At 42.9% G+C, this 24,708-nt stretch overlaps 1 protein-coding gene across 1 annotated transcript in view; it reads left to right on the top strand.

Annotated features, from left to right (window-relative positions):
- Positions 1-439: 439 nt before the first annotated feature.
- LOC140117742 (electroneutral sodium bicarbonate exchanger 1) overlaps positions 440-24,708 on the top strand; it is a 113,797-nt gene continuing 89,528 nt past the window's right edge. The window contains exon 1 of the mRNA XM_072134761.1: positions 440-755. Within this exon, the coding sequence (XP_071990862.1) occupies positions 711-755 (45 nt within the window). The 5' untranslated portion in view covers positions 440-710. The remainder of the gene's footprint in view (positions 756-24,708) is intronic.

Below are 24,708 nucleotides of genomic sequence, written 5' to 3'. Positions count from 1 at the left end.
AGTGATTTGGCAAGATCTGTGCAGCGCTGCGTAATCTGTGTGTGCTATATAAATAAAGGAATTATTATTTACTGGACAATCCCTTTTAGCATTACACTGCCCCCATGACATATATGGTTGGTCTGTGTATTGCAGGACAGCACTGCTGACATATAGGAGGTTGTATCACTCCTGTCAGTCCCCTGCAGAGACGGACAATGACAACACTTCAGGGCACGGTAACATAGCAACACTGACACCCATGCCGTTAACCCTTTCTTTAGCCAGTGCAGGACACAGGAGTATATATATAGTGATATATATGGGCGTCTATATGTAATCCCGCTATAACCTGGGGACTAGGTGACATGTCCCCATCGCTTATGATGACAGGCTGCAGCTGTGTGTTGAGTGAGAGCCAATGGGGTTATTGAGGGGCGTGGCCTCCGGTGCCGAGCCCCGCCTCCTGCCCGCACAGCCCGGGGATTGTCATTGCCTCCGCTGTCCCCGGTCCCGGCTGCTCCCGCATAGCGCCCTCCTGGCAGGCGGTGACCGGCGCTGCCCGCACATGGCATGGCTGTAGCTGCACCGTGCCCCGAGCAGTGACACAGCCCCGCAGCTGGTGCAGAGCCTTCCATGGGAGTGTGGAGGACATCTTCTCTGTACATCCGCACGCAGGAGGAGAATTAGCAATTACCCAGAGCAGCTCCGGCAATAACAAGGCGCCAGCCATGCCCGCAGGAAGCAGCGAGCCCGAGAGTGCCCTCAGCTACCAGGTAAGCGGCGCCGGAGGGGGGCACCTGCAGAGATGGCAGCGGGGCATGTGCATGGTGCCTGGTGCTGATGCTGTGGGCATCTATAAGTTACTGCAGTGCGGGCACAGGACAGGGCTACATAGACAGTGTGTGGCTGGCACTGCTGTGTGTGGGACCCTTACATGATGCCCATTCAGTCATCCCTGGCACTTCCATTTATTCTAGACATCTCAGTCTGCTAGGAATGAATGATGGAAAAGTGATGTGGGCAGCACTGGGCACAGGATAGCCTGGTCTCCTATGGCCATGGTGTGGAGCATTGGATGGGGGGCATGTACAGGCTGGTGATGCTGGCATGGTACTCTGTATATGGCAGCCTATGTGTAATGTCACCTTGTGTGGAGGTCATTGGAGAGCACGGGGCTTCAGCTCAATATTAGATCATGCTGGATGACATCTACATGGATGAAGACCCTACACTGGGAGCAGAAGTGCTGGCGGACAAAGACCCCTGGCATTTTGTATTGCAGTTAGATGCCATTTGTCATGTTATTCCCAATGCTACATAACTGAGCATTCATCAGGATGATGATGGGGCTTATATTAGGCCAGGTTGTTTATCTCAATTACCAAGCCACATATATCCATTGTCTTTTCTAACGGTGCATCTTCATGGATCATGGTGGCACATTGTTTCCCTAATGTAAGATCACAGGGCACAAGATGCCAATGTTTCTGCATGTGTCTGAGCAGGTGCTTCTTGTGTCTTTTGTGCCTCTTTAGGAATCCTTCTCCTTTGTTCTCTAGTACAAGGTCTCTTATGTTCTTGTTGGTTTCCAGTTACAAAGTAACAATGACAATTGTGTTTTGCAGAATTATACAGTAAATATTATTGATACATATCTGCACACATTCTCCTTGAGGTGTCACTATGTGTGAATTTAGGGAACATTTATCTATTATGGGACCAACCGTGTAAACAACTAGATAAAAATACTACATGAGTTATTATTTCTGGTGGTTATAAGAGTTTACAGCTCTTAGCATGGTATTAAAATGATTCCTATGGTTTAGTAAGGATTTTAGGACTAAAGTCCCGTTTTATCATACACAATTCTTATGTTAAGGGTTAGAAAGCAGTAAAATAGTAATTGTTAAAATTACTTCCGTTAAACAAGGTGCCCAGATTTTCAGACACTTACTTTGTCCTAGGTTCTTGTAACTGCAATTTACAACTGTGCCCATACAGACTGGCAAAGTATAAATGCTACGCTCACCAGGGCTGGCACATAGACAGATAACCAGCTTGGTGCGGCTATAAGATGGAGCCAGTCAGGCAGCCCCCTTTATACACAGTCCTGGTCTTGTACTGACATAGACAGCTCTCTCCTGTATCAGGTATGGAATGAAAGTGAGGACCAGCTATCTGGAGATCAGCCCTCAATGGTTAACTAAAGTATATTAGTAATACTAAGTTCACACCACCACTAGTGGTGCCCACTAGTCTGTTCCGTTATGGGCAACAGTAATGGAATCAATAAACAGATTGACTCCCATTTACCTTCTGTTATGCATCTGTTACGGAAAAAATAGCGATGCAGCTAACGTTATTTTCACTGTTAAAAATAACGGAACTTGATGATGGACATTACAAACGATGGTAGGAACTGGGCTTAAGGTATGTAATTCTTCTACTGTGTTTTACGATGATTTACCTTTTCACTTTTTGAGGTGCAGGTAAAGCTAAGCTGTTTCTAACCTAATTTGTTCAGTAATTTTAAGCCATTATTACAATCCACTCATATTTAAAAAAATATGGCTTGTGGAAGCACAGCACAGTCAGGTCCTTAGGCTAAAGTGTGCTTTCAAAAACCGGTCCTGATGAGAGAATTATTGTAAATAACTAAATATTGCATATTAGTATACAATGCCTAAATAAAGGTGGTTGTCACTTAAACTATATATTTTACCAATCCTGTAAATTACTATTGCATTCTACTTGTCTGTGTGTTTCTGGGTACTTGGGGAGTACCAAATTAGCATGTTCTCACCTATCCACATGTACAAAGCTGATCAATGAGGGTCAGACTACTGGGTCCCCCACCAATCACGAGAACGAATCCCCAGCAATCTGGAGACTGGGGATCCTGCTCCCACTAATGGGTGGAGCAGCTGGTCGAGCACATGTCCTGCCTTTCCATTCGTTAGTATGGGAGTGTTGGAAATGGCATCACCCTAAGCCTAGCCACTAGCCTAAATCCGGCACTCACATAGACAGTAATTGGGAGTGCCCGAGATAGCTGAGCGCTTTGTTCGCCAATGTCTAACGCTCTCATACCGTTGAACGGAGCAACAGAGCAGATGCTCAACCTGCCACTTGATTAAATATTGAGAATGGGGCATCTGTGCCCCAGATGCCTGAGGATCTGTTCTTGGAACTGGTGGGGGCTCTAGCAGTTGGAACTTCACTGATATAAAATATAATAATCATTGGGGGGCTGATACCATACTTTTAAGCCCAATGTAACCCAGTGTATGAAGCACATGGCTTAGTGGCTGTGTGCTGTAACTGCAGACATGGCTCCCAAGTTTATAAAGTTTTTTCCAAAGCTGCAAAAATAATTTTTTTTCAAAATCTATTTATTACCTTATTGCAGCCGTTTGTCTGATGATGCTGTGCTTTCAGCCTGTCTCAGCCCCTTTCCCTTCAGCCCTGCATTCTGGTTGCCGAGAGGAATCTTTATAGTGAGGAGATAACAAAATGGTTAGTAAAGAAGAACACAGGGGGTCTTTCCACTGCACTCGCTCCATGTCTCTGCTCAGTAATTACAGGAAACCAGCAGCTTGGGTACATGTCTGCTCTGTCCATTCTTCTGTCTGCCCATCATGTACCCACACACAGTGCACCTTCCTCCTGCAGCTGCTCAATTTTTAGGAAATCTAACAGCAAATTTAGGCAAACCAAGGGCACTTACTCATAGATCCAGGCTGACTGTGGCTGTGGCTAGTCTTCTTTTATATGCTATCCATGGCCTCCTTCCTTCTAAATTCAACTTTAAAAGTATGCTAATGAGCCAGAAGGGTACTGGGGGGGGGGGGTTGTTACCAAAGCCCCTCTGTGCTGCAGCTTCATAGACTGTTACTCTGTACAGGAGTTCCATTGACACCTATGGAGCCTGGAGACCCTCAAGCTCATTTGCATGTAGTCCTTCATCCTGGTGGTAGATGTCATTTAAAGATTCTAGTGTCAACCATTAGCCTGCTCTGAACACCACTTCCTTCACGGTAGGCTTTGGCAGAGCTATACGTCAGTGAGGAGAAAGGGGGAGGGTCAGCACAGCAGTCAGATACAGAGTGAAGACTACTTACTTCTTTGTGTGTTGTGTCTCCTCATCCTCCTGCAGCTCAGGAGCTGCATTCTTATCCTTCTCTGTACTACACCTGCCTCACTGTCATGGGAAAGGAGAGAGTGATGGCATCTCCTGAGCAGTCTGGCTGACACATCCATCATAGCCGGTAGTGTGCGTAGCAGTCATAAGGCCGTATTAGACTATAGGTCTATCTGTGTAACAGTGCATAGATGTATATGTGTGTATGTAATGTACACAAAGGTTACTGTGTGCAAAGGTTACTGTAACTGTAAAGCATGTTAGGATGGATGTAAGGATGTCAAAACGACATTGAATTTATCAGATTATCTGATATTTATCTGTAGATCTGTACTCTACAGCATTCTGTGTCCCAATTGACTGGGCTGCTAGTGTTAGTGCATTTAAAAGCGCTCAGAATTATGGTAAGTGAGGGAAGCTGCTCTGGCCTTAGTGCCCTTAGTTGATGTCACACTCAGGTAGTTCCTGCATACTTAAAGGGTTTGGCCTATCTAAACAAGTTGGCCCTATCCACAGGATAGTGCTTAACTTGCTGATTAGTGGGGGTCTCGGTGATGAGACCCCCACAGATCACAAGAACGGGGGTCCAATGTACCCCCCTAGCACCTTATGGGATGACCGGAGAAGTCGGGCTGCCCTGTTTATCACGGGGATCGAGATCAGTACCCTGTTCTTGTTATCTGTCTCATCACAGACCCCCACCAATCAGCTTGTGGGCACTATCCTGGGGAAAGGGCCTACCTTGCTTAGATAAGACCACCTCTTTAAGTAGAAGCAGGAGATGATCTACATGTAGGGCTGATAGATATATTAGGCTATATCTCAGGTTAGAAAGAAGCAAGCAGCATGATATAGATATTGTTGCCAAAGGTTCTCTAGGTGTGCTAGACTATTTTTGGCGATGTTATGTTTTAAGTAGAAAAGAATCTGCTGTAAAGTTTCTCTTTTTTCATAACAGTAAATTAACATTTATACAAATTAATTTGCACCCTACCGAGTACCGTAATAGATAGAAACAAGTGCGTTGCATAACCAGGATGGGGGAGTGATAGTGAGTACCAGCACCAAGAGGCTATGCTGATTGCAGAGTGGTCCCTAGTCAATCTTTCATATGAATGATATATATTTCTTCTATATTGCCGTGTACTAAGCATCTTGTGAAGAGCAGAGATCTTGTATGACATGCACCTGCCATTTTCTTATATTGCTATGACTGTGTGGAGAAAAAAACATGACAGAGATGGAGACTGGGATCTGCCTCGGGAATGTGACCTTCCATTACCTCGGGGATGACAGCTCACTTGCCTAGAATAATAAGTATGATAAATATATTCTAATACATTCCCATGACCTCATTCAGACTTGTCACTTACAGATACATTATCAGGTCCCCTCTTATTTGTAAGTCATTGTTAACTCATGAAATGTAGTCCTAGAAGCCGAGGCCCATCAAAGCGGCCTAGAAGGATAGATTAGAAATGTAAAGCCGCGCTGTCAGATGTTAGAGGAGCACGAGTCTTGGCTATTTTGCAGTGTGATTTTACATAATAAGTGGATGATAGGTTTAGCAAATTGATCCTATTTTATCCTCTAGTGTTGCTGTTTTTTTGGCTGACATTTGGATCATATGTGTCACATCTCACGCATAATAACAGTGGATATCAAGCTTTTCATATACAGAGTCCTTATTTGCCTTAGCCACTGGCTTGAAGATAATCACCTTTCAGAAAATAAAGGTGTGTTGCTTATGTGTCTGTGCAATTGTTTCCTTTTAGCAGTCAGCTTGTTATACAGCAGGAGGAGCTGTTCAGATTGTATATAGTGTCCTATCTGCAGGCAGCATGTTATAAAGCAGGAGGAGCTGAGCAGATTGTATATAGTGTCCTATCTGCAGGCAGCATGTGTATTTAATTAAGATTTATTGATAATTCTTGGTCCAATTACAGCAAAAAATTTTGATACTCCAATTGTCACTGGGGCAAAAAATAAAAATTTGTCTGGATGTACAATTATAAAGTATATAGTTTCGACTTGCATACAAATTCAACTTAAGAACAAACCTATAGAACCTTGTACGTAACCAGGGGACTGCCTGTATATAACATACAGGCGGTCCCCTACTTAAGAACACTCAACTTACATACAACCCCCAGTTACAAACGGACCTCTGGATATTGGTAATTTATTGTACTTTAGTCCTAGGCTACAATAATCAGCTATAACAGTTATCACTGGTGTCTGTAATGAAGCTTTAGTGTTAATATTGATTCTTATGACAACCCAACATTTTTAAAATGCAATTGTCACAGAGACCAAAAAAGTTCTGGCTGGGATTACAATGATAAAATATACAGTTCCGATTTACATACAAATTCAACTTAAGAACAAACCTACAGACCCTATCTTGTATGTAACCCGGGGACTGCCTGTATATATTAAAAATGATACTTTTGGCTCTCTGTTTTTAGTAAGTGATAACTATACTTGTACTTCTCCCAACGTTATTGTAGTACAGAGCTACAGAGGAGAATGGACAAAAAAACATTGGAGGAATTTATTAACAGGGTTTTCAGAAACAAACCAGAAAGATAATGCAAACTTACCCTGTTCCACCTCCCAGTTTAAATGTTGCCGCTGATGGGCTGCAGTGGGCCCCATGATGAGTGACACTTTGGCATTGTTGGAGCCGACGCTCAAGAGTCGGTACAGGATAAATATTCCTAATTTAGTTTCTTTTAACTGTGTCGAAGCCCATTTTAAGGTTTGTTTTAAGCCTGCACTTGTACATTTTTCAATCTTTGGCCATTTTCTGGCTTAAAGTACACTCTGAAGTGTGTGCCGTAGAACAGGACCCGTTCTTCCTTTATCTGCTAATGGCCTAGTTTTAGAGAAATTTATATTTTAAAATTATGCAAATAAACCTGAGGCACCTTTTGGCTCTGCCTTCACATATTTATGCACATGAAGCAGTTAGATACTATTGCTGAACAAAGGTGTGCGTAGTTGGCAGAAGACAGGACTCCTGAAGTCACGGAGGCTCATTTGCATAATTTTAAAGGATGATTTTCTGCAAAAGTAGGTGATTAGAATATAAAGTAAGAACTGACCCTTTTACTGTGGAGACACACCAGCATGTAAGTGTGCTTGTCCATGTTGTAGATTTCCTTTAAAACGGAGGAAAACGTCTCCCATGACAAGAAGATGCCTGGTCTAGTTCTATGGGGTGAACACTGTCACATCTATAATCATGGCTAGAATGGACATGCAGGAGCATACTGACAGATCCAGGAAACAACAAAAGAATTACATTTTGCAAATCGGTGTTCCACTGGTCGTATTACTATCCGTGTTCCCCTGGTCTGCTTACTATCTATTACCACCTCTATTATTCCTCTGTATGCTTCCTTTATGTAGCTTTATTTTTGGAGTAGGCACATGTATGGCTCTCTGCACTGCCCAGGAGGCAAGAACATATAGGGGCTTATTTACTAAGGGTCAGCAGAGCGCACTTAGATCGTCAGATTTTCAAAATTTTCTGGATTTGTGCCACTGTAACAGGTATTTAGAAGGGGATTGTGGCGCACGCGATTGGATTTTAGCACAGCGGCGACGGCTTTCATGTAACGGGGGGGGGGGGGAGGGGGGCAGCCCGTCGGTGATCCGACTGATTTGGACTGAGTGAGGGATTAAATATTCAAATTGTGTCACAACCAATGCACTTACATACACCAGGAAGAAGATGGTAAACTCCGGCGGACCTGAGCGGGGAAGCGTCAGATGCAGGAAATCGGGCGCACAATCTTAATGAATCGCGGCAGGGTGCGTTGTCGTCAGACAATGCACTTGGGGTGAACTCCGTCAGCCGGGTAAGTAAATGTGCCCCATAGTGTTCACAAGTACCATCTTGTATCTACTCAGATTCTCTAGGATGTAGTTAATTGGTTAAAGTTGTTGTGGTCAGACACAAATCCATTGTATTGTATGAGAAGAAGCTGCTACCCCTTCCACCAGCAGCAAGGATACATTGAAGTAGCGGAACAAAACTTCTGACCTTGGCCAATTGCCTTGCTTCACTCTTGTATTGTCACATCACATAGAAGTGCAGAGATTCTGTTCTGGAGATAAAATGAGCAGCAGAGCTTGTTGTACTTGGCGTAGCTTCATAGACGCTTCTGAAAAGACCAGAACACAGGAGATAGTCATATCTACAATGACTTCTTAGCTGGCGGCTTCACTTCCCAGCATTTCTATTTCATGTCATAGTAATGAACCTATACAGTAAAAGACCTTTACTCTTGTACTCGGGCAGATTTAACCATACAGTAACCCAAGCTTTAAGGGGGCCCCACATAGCAGTGAGATCACCAGGAGAGTCCCACATAGTGGTGGGCTAATCAGGCGGCCCCACATAGCGGTGGGATAATCAGGAGAGCCCCATATAGCGGTGGGATAATCAGGAGAACCCCATATAGCGGTGGGATAAATAGGAGAGCCCCATATAGCGGTGGGATCATCAGGGGTGCCCCATATAGCGGTGCAATGCTTATCATTCTATTCCACTTAAATGGAACCATTTTTTTTGTGAAATTTCGCTCGTTTTTCTATGAAAAAAATCTTCTCCAAAGTCATGTGAAAATGACAGTTAAATTTTGCTTGAGATAAGTCAAGTTTAGAGTCTGCAAAGGGGAGTGTCACCTGCGACGCCCCCGATCTTTGGTTCTAGAGCACCTATAACCATGTGATATTAAAAAAATCACACCTTTCAGCTCACAACACAGAGGAGAGAAGAAGCTGCAGTGTGTGGTGCAGGGAGAAGAAGCTGCAGTGTGTGGTGCAGGGAGAAGAAGCTGCAGTGTGTGGTGCAGGGAAAAGAAGCTGCAGTGTGTGGTGCAGGGAGAAGAAGCTGCAGTGTGTGGTGCAGGGAGAAGAAGCTGCAGTGTGTGGTGCAGGGAGAAGAAGCTGCAGTGTGTGGTGCAGGGAGAAGAAGCTGCAGTGTGTGGTGCAGGGAGGAGAAGCTGCAGTGTGTGGTGCAGGGAGAAGAAGCTGCAGTGTGTGGTGCAGGGAGAAGAAGCTGCAGTGTGTGGTGCAGGGAGAAGAAGCTGCAGTGTGTGGTGCAGGGAGAAGAAGCTGCAGTGTGTGGTGCAGGGAGAAGAAGCTGCAGTGTGTGGTGCAGGGAGAAGAAGCTGCAGTGTGTGGTGCAGGGAGAAGAAGCTGCAGTGTGTGGTGCAGGGAGAAGAAGCTGCAGTGTGTGGTGCAGGGAGAAGAAGCTGCAGTGTGTGGTGCAGGGAGAAGAAGCTGCAGTGTGTGGTGCAGGGAGAAGAAGCTGCAGTGTGTGGTGCAGGGAGAAGAAGCTGCAGTGTGTGGTGCAGGGAGAAGAAGCTGCAGTGTGTGGTGCAGGGAGGAGAAGCTGCAGTGTGTGGTGCAGGGAGGAGAAGCTGCAGTGTGTGGTGCAGGGAGGAGAAGCTGCAGTGTGTGGTGCAGGGAGGAGAAGCTGCAGTGTGTGGTGCAGGGAGGAGAAGCTGCAGTGTGTGGTGCAGGGAGGAGAAGCTGCAGTGTGTGGTGCAGGGAGAAGAAGCTGCAGTGTGTGGTGCAGGGAGAAGAAGCTGCAGTGTGTGGTGCAGGGAGAAGAAGCTGCAGTGTGTGGTGCAGGGAGAAGAAGCTGCAGTGTGTGGTGCAGGGAGAAGAAGCTGCAGTGTGTGGTGCAGGGAGGAGAATCTGCAGTGTGTGGTGCAGGGAGGAGAATCTGCAGTGTGTGGTGCAGGGAGGAGAAGCTGCAGTGTGTGGTGCAGGGAGGAGAAGCTGCAGTGTGTGGTGCAGGGAGGAGAAGCTGCAGTGTGTGGTGCAGGGAGGAGAAGCTGCAGTGTGTGGTGCAGGGAGGAGAGGCTGCGCTGCAGTGTGGTGCAGGGAGGAGAGGAGAAGAAGTTGAGCAGTATGGCCATTGGACCAATACAAGTTGTTCGCCCCTGGCCGAAATCCTTAGATCAGGGATAGAACAGACATATAAAGGAAGCTTCAACATTTTTATAACTTATTTTATGTTTTCAGTCCATTTTATCACAACTCCCACTCCACAGCTCTGTGTACTACTCCGGCTTCCGTGAATCACTGCGCAGTACCAGGAAGCACCAGAGATGAGTCTGATATGCCTTAGTTATGTATAAAGGTTTGATTTATTTTTTTGGTTTTATAACGGCCACAGTGAGAGAAAACTACAGATCCTTGTGTCATTTTGGGTCTATTTTTATCATTGGATTTGTTATTGTTATTTATTCTTTCTTCTATTTCTTACATGAAGGTCTTTGGCTCACATCACAGTAAATGTAGTTGTTACATTGTATCTCTCGAGCTATTTGGGGCATAGACATTTGTCAGTACAATATGTGTGTGTGTCGTTCATGCTTTCTAATCCATGGAAGTTGTTCAGGGCAAGGATTGTGGCCTTGATTGTTATAAAAAGTAATGCGTGTCGTACCCCGTTGCTTGTGGGATTCTTAGACAAATTCTAGATGTAGTTTAGAATAAAATATTTACTGAATACCTAACATGGTCATTGTTTTCTCTGTGTTGGTGTATACATTGTTTATCATATACCTTAATAATTGACCACATTAATAATTATTGAAGGGAATTCGCCTTGTCTTGGTGAGGAATGGCTTGATTTTTTGATTTGCTATAACTTTGTGAATAGGAATGGTATGACCTTCCCCATTTCCATTGACGCCACAGTCACACATGGTGCTTGCATTGTGTTTAGAAACGCAAATCAAATGCCATGGGGAGGGGTGGACCAAATTGCATATGCGTTTCCAACCCCTGGGTGCTCATTACAGAGTGCATGCTTTTCAATGGAAGTACATATGCCATTGGACCAAGCCCCTCCCCATGGCATCTGCTTTGCGTTTCTCAATACCAATGACCACGGACTAAGGCTGCCTTTACACAAACATATTTGTTTTTATTAAACTGCAAATAACGGATCTTGTTTTTGTGGTCTGCGTGTCATTCAGTGTGTAAATAGTTGCTGTGCTGTGTCATCCCTTTTTTGTGGATCTGCAACAAAACCAGAACACTGGCAAAGGCTGGCAACCCCTTTATGGGTCGCATAATTGTGTTTCCTAGAAACTAATTCTCCAATATGGACTTCCCATGGATGGAACCCGTGTGCCACCTGTATTATTCTTGTTCCCATATACTTCTATGAGAGCACACGATCATGGACATGAATAGGACCTGCTTTTTTTCCAATTTGTAGCGTTCATGTACCAGCATTACATTAGATACAATTAGTGTATTGCTTGTGGATCACATAAAAGAGCAGTTCAGGTATATTATTTTAACATTTACCAAAACTTCTATACTAAAGAACGTTCCAATAACAATTAATTTTTTATTGTTATTTTCACCCAAATATTTAGATTTTTCTCCTTACCTACTTATTGTATAGAATGTAGTACTAGGTATGGATAAGTAGCTTACCAGGCTTTGTTATAGGGTTAGCCTTATGATGATGTCTTTATACAGATATGTCATAGCACAGGTATTATGCATACGATAATGTTATAGAACAGTTAAGATCTAATACCACAGGTATGCTACATATGATGATGTCATAGTTCAAGTATGATGCATACAATGATCTCATAGTACAGGTATGATGCCTACAATGATCTCATAGTACAGGTATGATGCCTACAATGATGTCATGGTACAGTTATGATGTAATTACAGGTATGCTGCATATGATGTCATAGCACAAGTAGGATATATAATTATGTCATAGTACAGGTAGGATGTATATAATTATGTCATAGTACAGGTAGGCTTCTTATGATGATGTCTTAGTACACTTATATTGTATACAATGATGTTCTAGTACAGTTTAAATCTCAGTTCAGGTATGCTGCATATGATGATGCCATAGTAAAAGTATGATGTATACAATTATCTCGTAGCACAGGTATGATGATGTCTTAATACAGATATTATGTCATAGCACAGGTATTAGGCATACAATAATGTTTTAGAACAGTTAAGATCTCATACTACATATTATCACATACTACAGTTATGCTACATATGATGTCATAGTACAGTTTAGATCTCCTACTATAGGTATGCTAAATATGATGACGTCATAGTACCGTTAAGATCTCACACAACAGTTATGCTAAATATGATTATGTCATGGTACAGTTTAGATCTCATACTACAGGTAAGCAGCATATGATGAAGTCGCAGTATAGTACAGCGATGTATACGATGATGCTACAGAGATATAATATAGCAGTATCCTATATTAGTCATGCAAATCATTCCTTCTCTGTAAAGAGTTTATTTAATAGACTTAGTATGCAGACTTTAGCCACACCACAATATGACTTGTACTATTTGATATGCCTTTTAAAAGTTACATGGAAGTTTTTTATCACTTTCTAATTTTATAACCTTTGTATTAAGTTATTATGTAGGGCATGGAATTAAAAGGAGGGAAACCCCCAAGGGCATTTTTTTTTGTTTTAACTGCAAATCTGGTATAAAAACTTTTTAAACAATCATTTGATTAAATCACTGAGCAAATTGATTGTGTTTGCAGATGTGGTTAGTTTATTGATATTCCTCGGTTATTTTCCTCCGCACTTTCTGAAGGGGTTAAGAGGAGTGGAGCTTTGTAACCTGTACATAAAGCGTGAGTGAGGAGCTTTGGTTGTTTTTTTAGGGTTTTTTTTTCCTAATGTATATTTGCATTACCATTAGGAATTAGTGATTAACATTTGTGCAGGTTTTCATATTACGGTAGTTTTTCATTGGATTCCAAACGCTTAACGAGATGTGTTCAACCTGTTCTTTCTACAAAATTAAATAATCTATATATATAATCTTTATATTTTCAGACCAGATTGATTTTTGTATTTAGAAACATTTTGTTCCAGTACTGTTATAAGCTCCAAGTCATTGGGGCACATTTACTTACGTTTCCACTGGAGTTCACAGAAAGTGCATTGTCTGACAATAATGCGCTGTGCATCAATTCACTAAGATGGTGCGCCTGATATCCTGCATGTGTCGCTTCCCCGCTCAGGTCCGACAGAGTTCACCATCTTTTAAATGGTGGATGTAAGTGCTTGGGCTTGCGACACAATTTGAAAGTTAAATCCCTCGCTCAATCGGAATCAGTCGGATCATCTGATGGCACAGCCCCTAATTTGCACGGAATGGAAGCTTGTGCGGCACAATTCCAGGGCAGACAAGTCTAAAGCTGCGTTCACACACAGCATTTGAATAGTGTTTTAAAACACAATTCAAAGGCTGTTGGGAGTGTCTTGGCCCATTGCAGATGCTTTTCATTAGAAACTCACCTGCGATTGGGACAAGTCCCTCCCTGCAGCCTTTGAATTACATTTCAAATCACAATTCCATCACATTGGGCCACATTTATCAAAACTAGTGCAGTCTGTACTATGTGCAGTGTGCCTGTGGAGTGTGCAGAGTGCGGCAGATTCATTAAAAGTAGTGCAGGGTCTTAGTTAATCTGGCGCCCCCTGCACTGCTCTGGAAGTGTGCACCAATTTCTGGTGCACTTAGTTCATATTGCAGAATTGTGGCGCACATCAGTAATAAATGTGGCGCAAACTTTGACTACGCAGTAACTCCCTTTAGGTGCACATTTTTCTGTCCTGTCAGACACAGCGCAGCTGCAACACAAAACTGGCGCAGACACTTAATCCACTTAAAGGGATTGTTAATTGTTTTTTACGTACTATAGAACAGGGGCTAGAGGCCACTGCAACACAAAACTTGACTTCTCTTATGTGTCAATGGGATGAGAAGTCATATTTGCCTGACTTTGGGGGAGATTATTTTATGGGTAGACAGTGTAGATTTCACAAAGAGGGAATTCTAGAAAGCACATCTCTACCCTACCAGAGGAGGTTAATAGTTCAGTGGTGCTTTAAGTGTACTTACTACACTGGGGCAGATTTACTTACCTGATCCCGTCGTGATCCCGCGGTACGTTGTCCGGCGAGGATTCGGGTCCGCCACGATTCACGTAGTTTGTACGTCCGAGTTCCTGCATCCAACGCTTCTGCGCTGAGGTCCGCCGGAGTTCACCTGCTTTTTCCCGGCGCTTGTAGGTGCTTGTCTAGTGGCACATTTCTAATTGTTAAATCCCACGTGTTGTCCAACGCCCCCCCCCCCATTTCTGTCGTGTGCAAGCCGGCTCCTGCATTGGCTCCGTATCACAGGTTGGTGGGTCCATAATAGTCTGTATCCAGATAAAAGAGCCTCCCAAACTTATGTTGAAAGGGTTGGCAAATACACATGCAAAATGTTTTGTCAAATGCAACCTTTTCTAAATAATAATAAAAATAAAATAATACACTGTTATTTAAATAGCTCCATTATATTCTGCAGATTAGAAGGTGCCTGAGCTGGGCTAATGTTAAAACACTACATCACCCAGCATGCCCGGTCGTCATCAGATTAATTGCTCTCCTCCCGGGTGAATCAGGTTGTCATTGGAGAGTAAATATTGTTGTAGCAATGCATACGTGAGCCGCAGTGTAGCATATGCTATGCTCAGCCAGTGCGCTGCTGCAGCTGCTTAACATTCACGAGATGCATCAGAATAATCCGAGGACGCATTGTGCGATTACTTTTAGTCTCCATTATTGTGGCCCATTAATTGGCTGTCAAGATAAGTAACAGAAAGTGTTCTCCCCGAGCAGGAGTCGCATAGCAGAAGTGACTCTCGCAGCCGGCTCCATGTCTTCATTGGAGGGAAGTGTTGCTAGGCAGACCTGCTTTTTGCTCTGTAGCATCGCGCAGTAGATCCACCTTGTGGTCTATTTTAGAGGGAGCCTCCAATAATCACACAGTCCAATCATATATTTTTTTTGCTCCTGCAATTGTTGTAGCATGTCATGATTGTTTCATGGATTCTCTTAAATATTTCATTTTGTAGCTAAATCTTTTATATCTCCTCCACTTCATATGTGTAGCCGGGGAGGGGGGGGGGGGGGGATAAAATGTGGATTAAATGTATATGGGGCACACTTACTAAGGGCTTTGTGCCAGTTTTCTGTCTGAATTTGCACGTTCTTTCTAGTGGAAACTGTTTGCACAGGTATTTAGAAAGTGCCTGCACCACATTTGTGTTGCACCCAAACCTTTTGTGGCGATAAAACTTTAATGCAGACACCTTACCAGTGATCATTAGAGCCTAAGGTTAAGCTACAGTAACTTTCCAGCATCCAGAGAGCTTTACCGTAAGTGTAGTGTGTTACTGGGGGTCGTCTGTGAGTAGGGTGTACTTAAAGAGAACCTGCCACCACAGTAACCCCCCCCCCCAATCCCACTAACAGTACCTTCTTCTGTAATATTTATGTACCCTGGAGGTGTTTTTAGTATGTTTCTAGGTTGCAGCATGAATTAAAAAACATCTTTAATTCTTTTGTAGGAAGCAGTCAGACAGTCAGGTTGCCCCTGCCTCCTGCGGCCAGGTTAGCCCCCGCAAATACAGTGTGGGAAAACTGGCGGGGTACACTATTACACATGGATATACAACGCTGGTGTTGGCCTAACACTATCCAGGCCAATGTAACATTATATATGACCGGTACGGCTATTGCGACATGCCCAATTCAGAAAATTAATATTGTACAATGTATTAACACCTATTCAAACATATGTCACAAACACAAAAGTATTAACCAGTACCCACCAGATGCCATGACAGCCCTACCAGTACACACTGTCTGACACCCCAACGCACGTGATTGGTTACCATGGGCAACTAGAAATATTCTGACTTTCAGACAGCTTGATAAATCTGCCCCTGTGTGTTCATGACCCAGGAGAATTTTGCTTTTGCTGGATTCTCACATGTTAATGTGACTAGCTTGCGCTGAATACTCTTTTTAGATTTTAGACAGAAATCTTTACAAACCTGATGTGGTTGCATAGTGCTTGGCTTGAAAACCCACATCACCTGGTAATCTACCAGTAATGTTTATGCATTGTGAACCAAACATACATTGAGAATGCTGTAGCTACACCGATGCAGATTCATATCTTGTTTAATGCCTGATAAAACAAATATAAAATGTAGGACCTTAGGAAAGCTGGGTGCAGTCTAGCTGCCATACATAAACACATTGGGGTCATTTACTAAGGGTCCGAACGCCGCACTTTCGGCAGGTTTCCCGAATATTTCCAATTTGCTGCGAATTGCCCCGGGATTTTGGCGCACACGATCAGATTGTGTCAGATCGGCGCCGGCTTTCATGTGACAGAAATCGAGGGGTGTGGCCGTTGGACAACGCGACGGATTCGGAAAAACTGCGGAATTTAAAAAACAATTTGTGTCGCAAGATCAGCACTCACATGCACCGGGAAGAAGGTGAACTCCGGCGGACCTCGGCGCAGCAGCTTCACCTGCTGGATATCGGGCGCAAGGACCTTAGTGAATCCCGGCAGACCCGAATCTGCGTCGGACAATGCGCCACGGGATCGCGACCGGGTAAGTAAATGTGCCCCATTATATAGAGCTTCCTGCACTGTCCAGACAGGACTTATCAACCTGAGCTGCATAGACAGCATCTGGGAGATGGTGCAGTGATTGATTACTTCTGCCTGTCGGGGACAACAGTGATGATATATTCTCAGTTTATGCTGGGCAGGACGAGGCTGGAGCACTGCATAATTGGGGTAAGAGGAGAAGCGCCAGAGCAGCCACAGGAGCTACAGAGCCTCATTATCATCATTTTATAATAGTTTTTTCAAATGTTTGCTGTGTAGGAAAGATTAGTTCACTGCTTTGTTCTTTGTGTATACAGTAGAAGCAAGTAATTTTACAATACGGAGGAACCACAAAAAAACATGACAATACATTGACCGTGTGAATTTATCAAGAGTTAGAAAATGGTTGTGTATGATTATGTATAATGTGTGTGTGTGTGCATATATGTCACTATAATATGCTATACAGTACATAATATCTGTTTCCATCATTTTTCACTGTTGCCTGTTTTTCAGGGTTGTTTGGAGGACATCTTTTAAGCCCTATCATTTATATAATATTCCCATTATAAGGGGAATCCTTGTGCTCTATAGTAACGGATGATTCATCTGACATGAGAATGGAGCATCGATTATGTCTCCACATCCGGACTGCAGATTGAAGGCTGAGATTCAGTGTCTGGATCTCTTATATTTATGTGAGAATGATGAATCACTTGGCAACACAATCGGCTTCTTGCATAAAAACGTTTCTACCAATGTCCGTGTCACTGAATGTACACCAATTACATCATGACTATCCTCCCAGAATTGTTATTGAATGGAAGCTACATATGACTGAGAAGTGTTATCCTAGTCTCCATAATTCTCTTCCATTAGACATGTCTCTGCATATATAATATATATATATATATATAGCTGTGTATTTGCCTTCTTTGAGAGCTTCATCCTTCCCTGTTCTCACCATGTGACGCCCTGCATATATACACAATTCCCTCTTCAGATGAAACCAAATGTCTGAGCGTTCCTACATGAACAGTTCCCTGGAAAGTGTATCGGTTGGCATGGGCCAGTTGAATGGCCACCATGGTCTCCCGATCTGACCTCTTATCTCAGTGGTGGCGAAGCTATGGCACGGGTGCCAGAGACGGCACTCAGAGCCCTTTCTGTGGGCACCCGGGATGTCAACCCCAGCACACCAGACATGACTCAAGGAATCTTCCTGCAGTTCCAAGCAACTTAAAGGATGCTGCTTTCAGTCATATATTAAAGTGATACATACTTCGCTACCTGGGAATGTAGGAAGAGGGTGAATGAGTAGATGGGGCCGAATCATAAAGAAGGACCTTCTGCTGGCCCCACGGTTCTCTGTGTACAGAGGGTCACTGGAAAGAAGCTAAAATGATGCAAATTTCCCATCTTGTCCTCAGGAGGCCAATATGATCGAACGTTGTTGAAGATCAGGGAGCAATAAGTTACTGCTTTAATTTTTGCTCGGCACCTCACAATAAATAAGGGGGGTTTTGGGTTGCAGTTTGGGCACTCAGTCGCTAAAAGGTTCGCCATCACTGCCTTAGAGGATTAGACTTTTAGCTATGGGGTCATCAGAAGACAATTGTCTATGCTGTGAAGATACGAGATGTGCAGCATCTGAAACAACGGATACTGGAAGTCAGTGCTAGCATTTCTTCTGCGGTGTTGCTATCACTGTGTCAGGAGTGGGAGAAGAGATTTGCGTTGACAATCCAACACAATGGGCAGCACTTTGAACACATTTTTAAAATATAAACTTATTATAATTATTATATTATTAATATAATTAATTAAATAATCAATGAAATAAGTTATTTTAAAATAAATCACACCCTTGTTTTTCTTGTGAAATTCTCAATAAGTTTGATGTGTTAATGACCCTCTACCCATTGAAAAAAAAAGTTTGATTTAGAGTTGCCGACTTCAAAATGGCCGCCATGGTCAATACCCATCTTGAAAAGTTTCTCCCCTCCCATATACTAATGTGCATCAATCAGGAAGTTGATATCACCAACCATTCCCATTTTATTTAAGTATATCCATATAAATAGCCCACCCTGTAGCATAACAGCAAGCAGAGATCTAGAACATCATGATACAGAAAGTATATTGGATAATTGTAAAACTTTCCCTCAACAATAACTTTTATCTGCTGAAACTGGACAGTCCCTTTAAGGAAGATGGTTAGGATTCCTGGGTATGGTGTTCAGATACAGTGAAGGGAGAGGCTGTTACATCTGGTAGGAGACAACAATAGTGATTGAATAGTGCGATTTGCTCTAAAATGTTGCTAATGAATTAAGTGTTAAAGGAAACCTACCACTTGAAGTGGTCGGTGTAAGATGGAAATACCGAGCACGGGCTCAGGGTGAGCTGGTGCCGGAGCTTATTTTTGTTATTGTCCTAAACTGCTGTATCGTGGTTTAAACACTTTTTAATCTTTATATCTGAAGCTGCTTCGGCGCAGATATGCACTTGGTCGTGCACTTGGTGCGCCGAAGCTGCTTCACATATAAAGATTAAAAAGTGTTTAAACCGCGATACAGCGGTTTATGACAATAACTAAAGTAAGCACCGGCACCAACTCACCCTGAGCTGGTGCTCGGTATTTGCAGCTTACACCTACCACTTCAAGTGGTAGGTTTCCTTTAAGTCAGTGTGTACTAAACCATTGAATACATTTTTACAGATCTCAATAGCCCAGTTTATGTTTATAAGGAATAAGTGTCTGATTTTCTGCTGCCTGTGATTATGTAGTCCTCTGCTTGCCTGTGAAATTCCTAGCTGCTGTGACTCACCTCCCCCCTACCTGCTCCATTTTTTTAAAATTAAATTTCTTTATTTGAATTTTTTCACAGTACAAAAGATTAAAATATAAGAACAATTATTACATATTTTTCCAACCGTAATTAATATACACAAAGCGCAACTTTCTGTTGTGTTACATTATATTAATATACTTCCATATAACCCGCCACCCCCTCCACCCCATAGGCGCCAAACAGGTAGAGAGAAAAATTAATTAAACATACTTGGTCTATTTATCCATAATTGTCAGATATCCCTTAGGGGCAGTTTTCTTCCTGATGTACATGTCTCCTTTTGTTCTGCTGAGATCAAAAGATCCAGCCTCATTTCCAATTCCTCAACTTTAGGTGCTGAACAGTTTTCCAGTTATACATAATGATTTTCCTACCTACTGTATAAACAAGCCTTTCATCTCAAAATATGTGACTCCGTGCCCATTACTCCAACCCTAGTACCCCAGACATTTTGGATCATTGGGTATCTGATTATTAAATATTAATTGTAGCCTCTCTCCAGTATTGATGCAGTTTTGGGCAACTCCACATCATGTGAACCAAATCTGCATTAACCCCTTCCTACTATTACAGTGCGCGTCAGGAGCACACAGCCTGAGCCCTCTCTGTACAAGGTGGGTGTTTGCTGCATATTGATGTATAATGACGGTAATGTGTAAATGGGATATGAGATTACATCAGGCAGAGGAACAGGGAGTGCTGTGGGAGCAGAGGGGGAGGCAGTGTAACAATCTGCTGCATAGTGGGGCTCTGGTAACAATTTTAAAAGTTGATTTTAGAAGGAAGCCATGGATAAGAAATATAAGAAGATTACCACATTAATGGTGCCTGTCTCTATATGAGTACAGGCACTTACTCGTGGATCCCGACAGAGATCACGTTAACGCCTCTACAAGCGCCTCTGACGCATGTAGAGGCAGTTTTACCCCTTTAAAATAGCCTGAGGCAGAAAAATCTGCATCTCTTCTCCCTATGTCCGGGAGCAGCAGCCTCTTCATGTTGCTTCACTGCTGTAGCTTCCCAGTCTGATAGAAGGTCATGTTACCGCACTGCTCACCACACCGAGCCCGTGCGCCTTAACTATCTATGTGGGTCGTATGTATAGCCGCAAGCTTGTGGCTGTACATACGTCCCCCTGATGGTCATGTGCATTAGCCCTTACTCAGTACAGGCTCTGGTCACATGACCTAAAGCAGTGGTGACAGTGATGCGGGAGACAGCCTGCACTCCGAGGATAGGTGCATCCGCACCCAGCAGCATTTATCAGCCACTGCTGAGGGAGAAGCACTGTGCTGCTCTGCTGCTGCCTGTGTTGTAGCAGATCTTCCCCCTCCTGTGTGTACTGACCTCTGCTACATCAGGAGAACAAGAGAGGGGGGGCAGTATAATGCACCCCTAAATTTGCTTAATCTATTATGCCCCAAGTGCCTGCACATGTAGTATTGTGTACCCATAGACACAATATTATTTATAATCCGAAGCATGAAATTTATTTGGTGTGGATCCTGGGGCGAGTTACACCATCATTACTGCGATATTTATGCACAGTAATGATTTTCTTGATTTAGCGCGACCTCTGGATCCAGGCACCGTGGCTGTGGTTTATCATGATTTTGTTGGTTGATTTTATGTTGGTCTCTTCTTGTCTAGTATACGTCTAATTCAGTGTCACGGCCACTGTATATTGTATGGCACTGTGGTGAGTGAAGAGGCTTCAGTGCTTATCTGAATGCTCTCTTGTGAATCTGAATGGTCTCTTCTCAGCTGCTGGTGGGGTTGCTGGGTGTCACTCCGATCTAATATACATGACAATCTAAAGATATCAAGATTTCAGAAAATAAAGTAAAAAGTAGAGGAAAGAGGAAAAACCTAAATGAAGAGCAAGCATCCACATTGAAATTCCCATCCTGCCAAAACTGAATGTAGCAGATTCCTCACTATCAGCGTTTGGCAGACATTGCGACAAATGTGTCATCCGAACCGTGCAGCCTCATGCCTGAGCGCTCTCTGCAAACTGGAGAGTCTTTCCTAAAGAATATTGAAAACAATTGCAGCCTGTTCTGGTTCCCTGGCACACACAATGCAAATGGGAATGTACAGGTACATATTCTGGAGAGGACGTCCGGTCTATATACAGGCTTTGTTTTCTAAGCATGATGATTGCCATCACGTAGGACAAATTCCTAATCTTCTTAGTAACCAACTGCTTAACACTTAAATGTAAATCGGCTATGAGACATCCTCTGTATGATCTACAGATTTCTTTTAGAGGGCTATTAATAATGCGATATTGTCAGCAGTAGAGAAATATCCAATGGGGTCCCTGATGTTAGGAGAGAAGTCCACCTTGGAATATCCATTAATGGGTCAGCTCTGTACTCTGCTAACTATGTGCTAAGTTCACATTTATTTGGCAAGTTCCAGTCCCCATTCCATTATCAAATACATAGAAACCCACACCTTTTTTCTTTTTTCTCTTTAAAATAACGGAAGGTAACTTTTCGTACAATTAAATGGATGGGGAAGTGTGGTAAAAGTATGAAATATGGCCACTATTTATTTACTGAAGCTGCCTCCAGTCTTTTAGTTTCATTTAGAGCCAGCCTTGTCCATTTTTGTGCACTCACCCTTTCTATTACAAAAGACTCATTTGCAAATGTTAATTACATTTAGAACACAATCAGAGACACGTGGGGTATTTATCAGGACTTATATGCCACAAAAAGGCATGAAATAATCACAAATGCCAATGTACCACTAGCATTTGCGATGAATCCCCTTTCACGCCCCCTATGCCAGGGGGAGCGGCTGATGGGGGATTGGGCACGGGCAGCTACTTCTCACAAGTGAGAAGGATCTCACATAGAAATAAAACGTTGTGGAGGTGATGGCGGAGATATCATACATCGGCACTCGAGTTCTGGCATATGATAAATACCCCCCTTGATGTCTAGGATGCTTATCTAGGAAGCCTACACAGCAGGGGAGATAAAACATACATAGCATACATCAAAGAGTGGCCTGATGAAGGTATCAGATGGGCTAACAACTCTCTAAACCCCACGTCATAGGCTTATGATCAAAGGATTGGTGTGTTTCTTTCCCACCAGAGACAATAGAAACTCAGATTTATCAACTAATTTGAACATAATTTGTAGTTATGATGCCCCACAAACAGGGTAGAGTTGAGGAATTTTATTTTCTGGAAAGAATTATGAGGTTTCTTGACAATTCACCTAAAAATGTATCTCGCTGAGGGGGGTATATTTCATTAGCATCTGGACATCTCAATGGCAAAACCCAATGTCTATAAACAATGGAGCTATGCTGATGGCCAATGTTACCTTGAGACTCCAATACCACCTGGAAGGCTGCCCAAGAAGTCTTAGCTGGGTCTCAAAGCGTGGGTATCTGCTACTATTTTATTATGAAGGCTATTCATTTTATTCCCTTTTTATTTTACAACTGTGTATGCATCATAAGTATATTGTTTTATAACCTTTTTATTTGACAATTGTGTGTTTTACGTGTGCATTGGACATTCCTATATTACATTTTAAAACTTAAAGGGGTATTCCCATTAAGCAAGATTCTTAAATATACTCAGGATAACAAAAAAAGCACATTCTCTAATTTAAAATTATTAACAAAAATACATTATTTCACATATATAATTCAGTCCTGGTGTACTCAATTTCGTCCTGGAAACCGACCCTGAATCTTCTGACTTTAGGATCGGTAGGACATATTGTTCTCCTGTTTGTGCTCCTGCACTGAGCTGCTCTCTACACTCCAGCCCCCACCCTGCATTCCAGGACCAGCTCACACACACACACAACTTCCTGCTGGCAAGCAACACATTGTGAAGAGAATAAAGCTGCAAGCTACAGCCAGATTTGTATTGCACAGCTGACACCTGCCGGTAACTTCCGTGGTCGGTGCTGGCACTGTTTGTGGCAGTTAGCTCGAACCCGACAGCAGCACCTTAAAGTTTACTTGGGTGCAACAATCTTTAAAATCTGTAGAATGACAGCTGGGAGCTTGTTAAAGGGATATTCCCATTACAGCAAATTAATATCATTGTTTCTATGATAAAAAGTTATACAATTTTCCAATATACTGTATATTCTCGAGTATAAGCCGTGTTTTTCACCGCAAAAAAATTGCTAAAAAACCCTAACTCGGCTTCTACTCGAGTCAAGATGTATCTAAGAGGATCTGCTGGGGAGCGTTGGAAGGTATGTACATTTCTTTGTTTGTTTCCTACAGGCATTACATTGGGGGCTGGCAGGCTATACACTAGAGGGGCTGGCAGGCTATATACTACAGGGGCTGGCTGTATACTACAGGGGGCTGGCAGGCTCTATACTACAGGGGCTGGCAGGCTATATACTTGGGGGGGGGAGCTGTTTATTTCCCACCCTCAGCTTATACCAGAGTCAATAGGCTTTTTCAGTTAAAATTAGGGTTTTGGCTTATACTCGAGTATATATGGTATTTTCTCTATCAATTCCTCATGGTTTTCCAGGTCTGCTTGCTGTCATTTTATAGAAAACTTCTATGTTTACTTTCAGTGGACAGAAATCTGTCCATGGTCACACAGGTGCACGGCTCGTTATATCACACAGCTCTGATTACTCTCTATGACATAACCATCTGCGCACCTGTGTGACCATGGTCAGATTTCTCTGTAAATGGAAAAATAAAAAAAATATGGCTAGTGGAAAGAGGGTAACAAAGAAATGCAAAAATAGAAAAGGGCTCGGTCAGGAAAGGGTTAAAGAGCCTCTCCTGGCGTCTGTTTTATTAAAATTTGGAATTAGCCATGAACTAACAATGCTGGGTCATTTGGGCAGCAGCATTATGTTATCCTTCCTGGAATTGTATATTATATATTGAGAAGAGGATTTTACTATTCTCCAAACTAAGTTTTGTATTATAGGATCAAGAAAAGCCGTGCAATTTATTCCTGCAACGTCACTAACGGGATCTTGATCTTGTCACCTGTCTTGTGTTACAGTATTTAGCACCTGCTATAAAACACAGTTACTCACAATTTTACTTAGACTTTGTTTATCTAGTGGGAGATCACAAAAGGCTTTACTAAATGTACAGTATATTATAAACTGCTGCAGGATGTGTGAACAGTCTCTAAGACCCTCTGCTTCATTCTGTGCTTCATACTGCCCCCTGCTGTTACACCTAAACAGT

Source organism: Engystomops pustulosus, chromosome 2 (assembly GCF_040894005.1).
Source record: "Engystomops pustulosus chromosome 2, aEngPut4.maternal, whole genome shotgun sequence".
NCBI classification, from domain to species: domain Eukaryota; kingdom Metazoa; phylum Chordata; class Amphibia; order Anura; family Leptodactylidae; genus Engystomops; species Engystomops pustulosus.
The sequence above is the reverse complement of the archived record's forward strand: the minus strand, read 5'-3'. Positions and strand labels throughout refer to the sequence as shown.